The sequence below is a fragment of the Chionomys nivalis genome, chromosome 2, assembly GCF_950005125.1.
Source record: "Chionomys nivalis chromosome 2, mChiNiv1.1, whole genome shotgun sequence".
In the NCBI taxonomy this organism is placed as follows: Eukaryota; Metazoa; Chordata; class Mammalia; order Rodentia; family Cricetidae; genus Chionomys; species Chionomys nivalis.
In genome coordinates this window covers 125,449,201-125,461,452 of record NC_080087.1, presented here as the reverse complement: position 1 = coordinate 125,461,452, position 12,252 = coordinate 125,449,201, and the positions used below count along the sequence as shown (strand labels likewise).

The 12,252-nt window shown below is 39.8% G+C and overlaps 1 protein-coding gene across 1 annotated transcript in view; it reads left to right on the top strand.

The window, feature by feature from the left end:
- The window catches only part of Vwc2l (von Willebrand factor C domain containing 2 like), a 153,324-nt gene extending 143,959 nt beyond the window's left edge, over nt 1-9,365 (top strand). The window contains exon 4 of the mRNA XM_057762203.1: nt 6,198-9,365. Within this exon, the coding sequence (XP_057618186.1) occupies nt 6,198-6,346 (149 nt within the window). The 3' untranslated portion in view covers nt 6,347-9,365. The remainder of the gene's footprint in view (nt 1-6,197) is intronic.
- The last annotated feature ends 2,887 nt before the right edge of the window (nt 9,366-12,252 follow it).

The window sequence follows — 12,252 nt, the reverse complement described above, 5'->3', positions numbered from 1 at the left end:
ACTAACTGCTGAAACCAATGTAAAAGTTAAGTCAGCATTTTGGCTGGCATGTTTAGTATCTTACAACAACGGAGGAAAGACGTTCTATCTTGTCATCATACAATGCCAAAGCATGTAAGGTGATGGGACTTTTCAATAGCAGAAACCCCTCATCTGCCAAGATATGTCTTCTCTAGGTCATCCACAAGGGTCTGTAGAGAGCAGTAAAATTTACATCATTAGTGTCCTTTCTCTCTCTCTCTCTCTCTCTCTCTCTCTCTCTCTCTCTCTCTCTCTCTCTCACACACACACACACACACACACACACAGAGAGAGAGAGAGAGAGAGAGAGAGAGAGAGAGAGAGAGAGAGAGAGAGAGAGAGAGAGGAGGGGAAGAGAGAGAGAGGGAGGGAGAGAGGGAGGGAGGGAGGAAAACAGGGAGAGAGGGAGGGAGGGAGGGAGGGAGGGATGAAGGGAGGAGGATGGAAGGGGAAGGAAAGTGAGAGGAGAGGAGAAGTATAAAATCTTTACATGGCAAATGACCCAAAATCTTCAGCCCTAAACTAGTAACATACTAATATATGTTTGACAACTGACTGAGAAATGGAAAAGGTGGAACTAAAACCCTGATTTGTAGCATTTTCTGATCTGCTTTGTATTGTGTAAACACACCTACCATGTCCAGTTTGAAGCCACCGAAATTGTGTTAATAAGACCATAATATTCTTGGCTATTTCATGATCTCTTCTTGTATTTCAGTGATGTAGGTGGGTCTTTATCTATCTGTTGCTTTCATTGGTTAATTAATAAAGAAAACTGATTGGCCTGATAGGTTAGAACATAGGTTGGCGAGGAAGACAGAACAGAATGCTGGGAGGAAGAAGGTAGTGAGGTCAGAAGCGATGGAGCCAGCCGCCAGGTCAGACATGCTGGATCTTTCCTGGTAAGACACCACTTCATGGTGCTACACAGATTATTAAAAATGGGTTAATCAAGATGAGAGAATTAGCCATTAAGAGGCTGGAACTATTGGGCCAGGCAGTGTTTAAAAGAATACAGTTTCCGTGTTATTATTTCGGGGTAGAAGCTAGTCAGGCGGCCGGGTGGCAGGAACGCAGCCCACTGCTCCTTCTATATTTCAGTAACTGACTGCATGCCCAGCAGTAACTCACCAGCTTCTTGTGTGTGCCACTGGACACACTGGTCTTTTCTACTTTCCAGATGATTCTCACTCCACTCCTACTTTATTCAAGGTCTTCCACTGGACCATATCAGGTTCTCTGTACTCTCCCTCAGAACGCTTAGTCAGGTTATATGTCATTGTGTGGTGTGTGGCATAGCAAGTGGGCATTAGCTACGGAGTGATGTGCGATCAGATAGGCTTTCCTTCCGCATTGCTCCTATGCAGTCTTTTGTAAGGGAAATTTGGGGGATTATCAGAAAACTTCACTGTCTGAGTAAATCTTCCTGGTCCATATAACCACAAATGCCACAGGAATCCTTCTATGTTCTGCTTGTTTTCTTAAACTCTTGTATTATCAAAGCTAAAAAAAAAAAAAAAAAAAAAAAAAAAAAAAAAAAAAAAAAAAAAAAAAACTGTTCCAATTGCTTTTTATCTGATCACAAGATATTCTCTGCATGTACCTCGTGGTACCTTGGGGAAGCTGGGGTGGGATGATGGGAAGATGTGCTGCCCAACAATAGAGTTCTTGACTTGCCTCAGCCATCTCTCCAGAGAGTTACAGCTTTCACACTTGCTCCTTCTCTTCTTTATAAAATTTCTCTTGAACGGTTTTGACTGAAAAAAAAAATTGAAGTTAGTTTTGGTTTTATAGATATGCAAAATAAATATTCAAAGAAGTATAGAATAGTAGGACATATTATTCATGGATCTCATGGGGGAAACTGTCTCCTGGTTTTAACAGTCTCTCTTCTCCTTCTTCCCTCCTTGCTCAGTCTCAGCAAGGAATCCAATTTCCAATTCTATCACATTTTCAAAAGGTTGAATTTTTTCCAATACTATATCATATGCATCTCCCATTTGCATTTGGGTAACAAAGTGTTTGTCTAAGATCACTCTCCTTGTCCTAATTCGTTTTCATTGTCTTTCTTTCCACAGTGCACACAGCATCAGTAGAAACTTTACTGCTACCCTGAGAAAAGCCCCATGGTCCACATCTTCTCCACAGAAGACTTCCTTAGTTTTTAAACAAATGATGCTTGTTAGACCCTATATAAATACACAACACAAAACAGTACATACATAATGATCTGAAGAAAACCAATCTTGCTTCTTTCTGTCCACATCACCTTTCCTACCTCAATATACAACTGAAATGCTTTAATCTACTAGAAATCTACATTTTGATCAGAAGTTCAGAATAAGAGACAAAAAAAAATACTAGACAGCTCAGTTCTAGAATGCTATTTCTTTTTCTGAGCAACTAGAAACCTCTTACAGGCCATAAAGGTTTCACTTCATATCTCAGTGGTATTGCACTCCAGGCATATAACCTCTGGCTAGTCATTTTCCATCTCTGAGGCTCGATATCATTAGAGGAAAAGCATGTGCCTTCTATAGATTATTGAAAAAACATTATGAGGCAAGTTCTGGCATAAAGTAAGTGTTCAACAAATTATCACCTTTCCACCTGTAAGTTCTGGCCCTCATAATCAAATAAGGGCTTATCTATAGATTCAGTAACAAATTTGTCTCTGGCAAACACAAAAGTAGCTCTTTCACCCTATTTTATTCAGCTAAACAAACTAGATATTGAGTTCTTAATATCTGTTAGACACAGCATCATGCCTAGACTGTAAGAAATAACAGATATTCAGTTCTTGCCTTCAAGAGGTTGACTGTACAACCCATACCTGGGGTAAGAGCTTACACATTTTAAATGTTAAGAGAGAAAATATGAGCACACGGTCAAGTATCAGTTCTTCGAGAAGAGAGAGGAGAGAGAGAGAGAGAGAGAGAGAGAGAGAGAGAGGAAAGAGCAGAGAGAGAGGTATCTTCTCTGTCTCTAGATTGCAGAATGAGTGCCCATTTTGGTTACTTTTCCTCTCTTAAGCCACCACTTTCTAAGAGTTGTTGTGGTGTTCCTCTGTCTTATCCTTCTGTGTTAAATGATTCTAATCCTTCAGCGTTCTCTCGGAGGTCCTATCTGCCAGCCCTCCGTTTAATCATTTTCACTGTTCCCTTCTGGAGTTTTTCCAAGTCCTTCACATCCCAATGTGTTGCTTTGTCATTGAGTTCAGTCTTCTGAGCAATTTATCCCATCATATATACAAAGGAAAAATGAGAGCAACCTCCAAAGAGGAGGATGGTAGGTAGAAGCAAGGACGATTGCCTAAGTAAGGGACTCATGGAGAGCGCTGACACCCTCAAAGAGAATTAGCACTTACTGTCACCAGTAGTAGGGAGCAGGCTAAAACCAGAACAGTTTTTAAATAGTGCCAACCATTCTACTCACAATTATCTAAATTGCTTTTAAGTGTATGACTTTTAACGGCAAACTTGAGACTTGCTGCAGTTATATCTGAGAGTATCAGAACAAGACCAACAAAACCTCTGAAGTACAAAAGTTAAGGAGATCAAACCAGAGTGCAGAATTTAATAAAATGCCTCTGGCCATCAGGTAGACACCTGAGCACTAACTACATTCCCAATCAGTGACTTTGGCCAGTCTTGGCACATGCAAAAGATCTTTCATTTCTGTTCAATCCATCAGCATAATTAATATTTCTTGGGCTGAAAGTGCAGCAAACTCTAAGTGATCTTAAGAAATAACAGATAGAGATTAATCAAATGCATGCCTATCACAGCATGCTACCAACACAGGCAGAAAGAAGAAAATACAAAACAGAACTTTAGTAAAATATCCCTTCCAGACATAAATGACTTGCAAGGCGTCTCTTTTCATACATTCTATCTGCCTTCTGTTGTTGTAGCAGTGAGTTTTTCCAGCACTCAGAGAGACAGCAGCACATCTATGAGTGTACGTGTGTACACACACACGAGAGAGAAAAAGACAGAGTGTGTTATGTTTCTTCCATCACATTTCCAAATCCTCTAAAGAAACTGTGAAGATTCCTCCTAGTTAATGGTCTGCCTGTTGCTTGCACTTCTTTGTATTTGAAACCATAATTTAAAAACAAAATGTTTTTTTTTCTCCTTCTGTAAAAGCTAAAATATATGCTTAGAGTGAAAGTCTTCGTTGTGTGTAGGGCAGGGTGGGGAGAGGAGGAGGGGATGCAGGGATCAAGCATTGGTCTTCTGGGCTGTTTCCAGGCAGTGTTGGCCAAATCTAGTGCTGTTTCTGCAGCTACTTGGACCCCTACAAGACCCTGTCTGGCCTAAAACTGGTTGAACTGGCAGGCATATGTCAGGACACAGTTCTGAACAATAAGCAGGAGGGATGAATCAATATTATATGGACACCCTTCCTGTAAAGTTCTCCAAAGACCCCTCAGATCTAGGTTCAGAAGTAACTCATGGTTTGGTGTTGAATTGCCCCCACATAATTGTAGATACACAAGTAATAAAGTCTATCAACTAATTCCTTGAACCCTCAGATACATACATTTAATGTTGTGATTGTGAAATAATCAACACTTGAAGATAGCCAAGAATTTATCATGGAATCAGAACAAGAAAATGTCTCACGGGTACAGGCAAGAAATCAAGAGTTACTTATTACCGGATTGAGCTGATCTATCACCCTGCCCTTGACAATTCCCCATGTTCAGCCATGGACACCTTGTAGCAGCAGAGTGAGAGAAAGGCATTTGCACACAAACACTGTTGTGGGATTATATACGGTGAGAAGCTCTGAAACAAAGGGGCTCAAAGCCAAAGCATGCTAGTTGGTCCTTAACAAATATGCACTATAACTCAGCAGCTATAATTTTTGCAAAAGGAAGCCTCCACTAACGAACTGGCACTACAAATAGCCTCTGATTTCATTTGTTTGGCAGTAGAGAAAGTCTTATAAATTCTAAAAAAAACTTGAGAAAGTGAAAGCAGGCCATTGATAGTGACATGTTATCAGATTGCCATATAGTTAGTGATTATGGCAAGTTGCCAAAACTGATGGCTTAACAAATTGTTACTGGACACAACCCAGCATCTCCTTCTTTACCCAAATGTGTTCTTCATAGACTTAACACCAAATAACTCCTAAAAGCCAATAATTTTGTACTATCCCTCTGAAATCCACTATGGGAAACCATTTTTTTAAATACAGTTTCAACTTGAGAAATAATTCTGTGGGATATTGTCACCCCTATATAGAAAGGACTAAAAATAGTATGAGAATGCTTCATTAAATACACACACACACACAGACACACATGCTCATCCATCTAGAAAAAGCAGGAATCATCTGCTACATAGCTTTGTGAAACTTGAAAAATTAAAAGAAAATTCCTGTTGACTTTCAAAAGCCAACCATTTGGGTCATTCTTTTTTAAGAGAGAGAGAGAGAGAGAGAGAGAGAGAGGATAGCCAGCAGATTAAAGGAGCTCCTTTTATAACAAATCAAATGAACCTCTAACAAAGCTTGTTTAGGGACATGAATAAATCATCCATCCATGAATTATTCATTGTTATCAAGAAACAAACCGGGGATTCCAGGAACCAGGCAGGATCTGGTGAGTGAACAAGTTCATCTCACACCCTCCATAGAAAGGGAGAGGACCTCTGCCATGGGTACTGTCATGCCAATCCTCTGTTCATGAGACATTTTGTCACCTTTACACCCAAGGACAAAGCAAATAAGGTCTAATCCACAATGGGCTCAGTAAGTAGACAATAATCAGGGTTTTCCCCAACCCTGTCTTTCTCTCTCTCTCTCTCTCTCTCTCTCTCTCTCTCTCTCTCTCTCTCTCTCACTCTCTCTCTCTCTCTCTCTCTCTCTCTCTCTCACTCTCTCTCTCTCTCTCGTTCTCGCTCTCGCTCTTTTCTTGCTCCATCTCTCTGTCTCTGTCTCACTTTAATATACATAGGAAATATGAGATGTGTGCAATAGATCATGGGGTTGACTCTGACTTAACTCTGAAGGGGTTGACCAAAAAACTCCTTGATAACCAGCTGTTGGCTCAGTCTGACTTCATTAACAGATGGGGTGGGCTTATTCTTGGAAAAGAAAAGGAGAGGGTGGAGGGGAGGCTCCCAGATTTAATGCACTAACCAATGCATGTGTGTGTGTTCCAGGTCCAAACTGTTTTGCCGGAACTACAATAATTCCAGCTGGCATTGAAGTGAAAGTGGACGACTGTAACATCTGTCATTGTCACAACGGGGACTGGTGGAAACCCGCTCAGTGTTCGAAGCGCGAATGCCAAGGCAAGCAGCCTCTGTAGGGCAAATCCCGAACAGTTACCAGTTCTAGGAAGGGATGCTATGGTTTCAACACGGCACATGTTTAACACTCAACAAAATGAACAAACAAACTCCTGCCAGCTACAACAGGGTCACCAGCAAAACCGTCTGGAGTTGACAAAGGTGATTATTTTACGAAGAGGAAGTTTCTCTCTCTTTCTCTTGCTATATAAGATATACATAGCATATAGCTATCTAAACCACTTTTGTAATTACCAATGCTTGATGGTGACTTGACAACCAAGACTTTCTGTGACAAGAAAGAAAACCACCTTGGACAGGCTCCCTCCCAGATGATACCTGTGACCTGCCAGTTCATGTCCCTTGACTTACTCCATTTTTACTCTGCTGTGCATACTCCACTTTTCTCTTGTGTATTTTCTACCTTTGGAATCTAAAGGGGTCAGGAGTGACTGTGCAGTAAAGTTTTGTGTTACATCAGAAGTGTTTGATAGAGAAACGTTTTGGGGAAGTATCCTTCCAGAGGTGAACAATGTAAGAGTGTCCAAGCCATGGTTCCCTTAGGGGCAACTATCATGTCTGTAGGCTAAGAAACAAGGTATCAAACTGGGTCCTCTGCAGACTGAGGTGAGGAAGGACTATTCTGTCCAATATGTTGGGGCTCACTGTTGATTCATACAAACCACACATTTCATATATAAAACTCTGAAACTGCCAATCAGAAATGAGTAAATGAAGAACGCCATGAGTTGACTGGAGAACCCAAAGAGACAAGTATTTAAAGCTGTGGTATATAATCACCAGACTTCTTCATGATGCCAGATTTGAGTTTGGTTTATAATTAAATACACCACAAAGGCCATCTTGTCACCAGGCAATATAAATAACAGAACCAGGGTGAATAGCCCCACTGTGAATTAATCTTTCTAAACACTTCTAACTTTCCAGTTCCAAATTGGCTGAACACCAGCCCTATACAGCAGTTTTTATGGTTCGGGACTGTGTTTACCACGTTACAGTAACAACCACTCAGCCCTAAATCTAAAATCCAGATTCAGGACACTCTTTCCACCTTAAGTGCTGATGTAAATTAAAGATTAGGGTAGAGTGAGTCTTGCACAATACAGTTTCATTAGTTGAACATTTTTAATGTATATATTAGATACTGAACTATTAAATTGAACTTTTGAAGAGTCTCAAGGTTGCCCTGGTAATGCTGCTAGTATAACAATGGAAAAAAACAATAATAAAAGAAATACACAGGGTATCTGATGCCACCTTCAGTCAAGCGCAAAATTCACAGTTCTGAGACCACGTGACCCAGTCATTTATTCCCACTTTCTACCCTAAAACCCCTGGTGCAGATCTAATAGGGAAATTTCAAAGTTTTCTTCATATCCACTCTTCTTTCCTCTTCCTGTTTTCTGCTCCCAAACCCAGTCTGGTTTGTGTGGTTTCTGTGGAGAGACACCTTACACAGACAGATGTCTCAATCTCAGTCTCTGACATGTGGGGCCAGATTGGTAGGGGCTATGCTACACATTCTTAGGATGCTAAGTGACATTCCTGGATTTCAGCTGCTAGGTCCAGGGACATCCACCCAGTTAAATCAACCAAATGTCCTCAGACATTGCCAAAGGTCCTCAAGGGGTGTGGGTGGGGAATAAAATTTTCCCTGGCTCAAAAGCTGTGTCATTAAGCTGTGTCATTTTTACATATGACATACCGGACAGTTTCAACTGCACACACATGTCTTTGTTGAGGCCCTGAGCCCTTTAGATCATACACAAACAGCAACCCCAGGATCATCCTCCCCCCATCACCTGGCGCTTCTAAGAACCACTCTCTGGACATCAATTTCTATAGTCTCATAAATTAGCTTTCTCACCTAAAGTTGTCGGCTTTTCCTCCCTGGAAGCACCACCTGTCATCAAGAAAGAGTTGTCATTTCCAAAATGAATGTGATGACGAGCCAGACCTGACACTTTTACACACACACTGTGCTTGTGTTGTGATACAAATAACCATCCCGGTGCCATCCAAGGAAGAATATCCGGCCGCCTTCCCTTAGAACGCCAATTTGCTGCAAGGTCGGTGCCTTTCAGTTGCCACTGTGGATACATCATAGAGACAGCCATGAATCATTCATGAGCAATTCTGCATGATTTATGCCTGCACTCACAAGCAAAGGCGCTGCACACTAGCCTGTGTCTAGACAGAGTTGTACTGTACAGCTTTCTTTGCCCTGAGGTTGTCTATTGACAGTCCCCAAAATCCACATTATTGAGAGGAAATACTAGTATTATTGTCAATAATACTATTATTATCAATGACAGAAATAGATCTAAAACTGAAAATGTCACTAATAGAGCCATGTAGCATAGACCTTTCTTGATTATTAAGGAGTTACTATGTCCTTGTGAGAAACAAAGAATGTGAAACTTGGAAGCCAAGGTATAGAAATGTTGCATCAAAGTCTCAGACCACTGATAGGATTCGGTGGGATACATTGGAACAACCGCCGAGATCCTTCTTCAGAGTTCCCTATAGGCAGTCCTTCAATGGCCTCTATTACACACTTGACAAGGGGATTCTCATCACTGCTCATGTTGGGTTGGGCCTGGTTTCTTTTGTCTGTTTGTTTTATTCTTTTGTTTCTTTCCATTTCACTACAGTATTTCCTAATACTCCCAATCACCAATGCTTTCTTTCTTTTAGAGAGGGACAAGCCTATACTGTGACAGAATTTCTCATAAACTGATAAGCATTTAACAACTTCCTTCTAGCCAGGTCACTGAGATATTCTTCCCGAAACTCTGAACATCAGAGTTCTTCTCGTCTCATCATTTTGTTGTTGCTGTTGTTGTTATTTCTTTTGAAGGCTCTGATTGCAGCCACACAGTCACCTCTGTGTTATCCTATCTCTTCTGCCTTCCGGTCTCCACTTGAGATTCAGCTATGTTTGAACAAGGGATCAGCATCCGGTGTATCAGCTGATGCCTGTTGAACTGATTCAGCTTCTAAAAGCTTTGAAAATGGTGTGCCTGAAAACTAGTGAGAGAGAGAGGGAAAAAAAACACGAAATACTAAACTGTAAAAAAAAAAAAAAAAAAAAAAGAGGGGGGATTCTAGCAACAATATTTGATGTGTAAAAGAATATATTATTAAAAAATTATTTTGTTAAATATAAAGTGTGTTACCCAGTGAAAATTGTTTGTGGTATATTTTCCTTCCCAAGTTTCCCTTCTCTCCACTCCTTCAATGACGAACTCACAATGGCATCTGTCATCTGACAGCACATACACCATTACAGCTATAGCCAAATAGAATTAAGCTTTAACTCTAGGATGTACCTGAGTGCATTTTCATTTTTCAAAATATGATGCAAGGCTGATTTTTTTGGGGGGGTGGTCACAAAAAGTGGCTGAAATAAACCGCTAGTGAGAGTATTTTAAATGGTAGGGCTCAATTCTCTAATATAAATATTGCCAGTGGCGGCCATGACATGACTTTTGCTTTGACTTTTCAAAATGTTGAACTCATCAATCTTTCCATTCCAGATGCTAAATACTCCCCACACTCCCTTTACAAACAAGTTTCTGGGTAGGCCTAATTTCAAACAACTACACTACTACATTTAATTTTAAGTTGAAAAGTTTTCCAATAAAAGACAACTTTCTTCAAATAAATGAACATATATAGTAACATGGATGGGAGGAACTAGAATACAAAATTCATTTACCATTACATCAGGTTTTTTGGGGTTTTTGTTTTTTTTTTTTTGGTGTATCAAACACCATATTGGCTGCCATACATAAGACAATGACTTGCATTTATTGGTTCAAGCATCCTCTCAGTTATAATGAAATTATCACCATTTTGCAAATTGTAACACAGAGGACAGAGAACATTTTGGTTTCCTTGGTTTACATGCCTAGGCAGAACCATCTTCACATAGGGTTAAAAGCACTGAATGGAAGAATAACATAAAGTCGTTTAAAATCTAGAATGGGGAATTAGAAAGCAGATAGACAAAGTGATGCTAGATTTGAATACTAATCTCACTTATGATTTGGGTATATATTTAGAGAAACAATATTGTAAAACAGAAAACAATGAATGATATATTTTGAAGATGAGACATATACTAAGAGATGCATCTGGGATGAAATTCCAATTGTCAAGATCTAGAAAAACATACTAAGAAAATTTAACTTGCTTTTCATTGACATTATGGAGTATTTATAATAAATCAGAAGGCTGCACAGCCATATTACTATCTTAAACAATTGGAACAGCAGATTGAAGAGTGAACTGGAGACTAGCGAGAGGAAACAGTACTGGGAGACAATTACAAAAGCCCAGGAAAGCACTAACGAAAATTTGATCTAGTATGAGTGAGATTCAAACCCAGTCACTGGTACAACAGCTCTACCTGGGGGGTCATAGGGGAGTCTGGAATGAAAGCAGTCTCACTGCTGGCTCTTGGGATTATAAGAATGTTGTTATTGATGACAGAAATCAACAATGTGGAACCTATGAAAGCAAGGAAAGCTTGGAGTGGCACCTGATCTCACTTGGGACACTACCAAAGTTACTAGTGACATATCTTCAGGATCAACTACGTGTGTGTGTGTGTGTGTGTGTGTGTGTGTGTGTGTGTGTATCCCAGACACCACACCTGTTTACCAACTTACTTTCATCTTGTCTTGAGAAATTGGAACTTGATTAGCCAGACTTCAACACTGATCAGATGGGGTTTTTATATATTGATCTTGAGAAAAATGTCTGCATTTGGACAGTGAGAAAACAATTCTTTCACTAGCGCTTTACAAACACTAATCTCACACTAAACTATATCTGTGTACTGTGAGACTACCCATGGGTCTTTAGCATTTGCCTTCACACATGCGCCTCTAGAATACCAAAGGTTGGCTCTTTGTTTTCCACATTGTTGTTCAGCAAGATTCCTGAAATCTGAAAAAGAAAATCGTTAAATACCTATTGTGGCCATCTGTTTTTGTTTTTCCATGGAATATATAAGAATAAATGGGTACTTAGTCTGAAGAAGAACTTTTAATTTGAGGTCTCCAAGATGCCTAACATACTCATGCACACAGGTGCGTGCGCACACACATACACACACGCACCAGCATCATCACCACCACACACCACACACACACATTTACATATATGCTTTTTGTTGTGGTGATGGTTATCTCATTTCTTATTAAATTAATCACAACCTTGGGTCAGCCAGAGCCGTTAACTGTATTTCTCATTTAGACCTTTCAGAGAGGCAGCTGCAAATGCAATTTAATTTGTTGACCCCTGATCAATAGCAATTAATAGCATCTCTTTAATCTTGTTGAAAGGCCTATCTCTGACTGCCACCATCTCAAGGGACATGTATCCAAGTATGCAGATTGGTTAGCTTTTAGCTCCCCTCAACCCTGTACTTTTCTGGTGATGGTGCCCCTTTCAGAAGTTACTGTTCACTATATATTTCAGTCATCATGCCAAAGTTCCTCTAGGCTTTGTTTTAAATCTTCTCCCCTGTAAGTCCATGATTTAAATATTAGAGACCTGCACTACTGAGAAAAAAAAAACATAAAATACTTTTTAACCCAGAAGAACTGGCATAACTTTTTAAATTTAAAATATTAATGAAATTGTTGCTTGCATTTCCTAGGACTTCATGTTAGAGTGTAACCAAGACAAATGGTGCAGTTCAGCCTTTTTTCTCTTGTCATAGTAACTAGAAAGTTATCTCTTTGTTTCATAGTATCTACTTTCCAATAGAATTCATAGTATCTAGTTTCCAATAGAATTCCAAGTGTCCTCTTGAAATTTGTAAGGGGAAGTTTCTGCTAACATAGCTCAGAATATGTAACTGTTCCATTTTGCTAATAATAAAATCTATTTA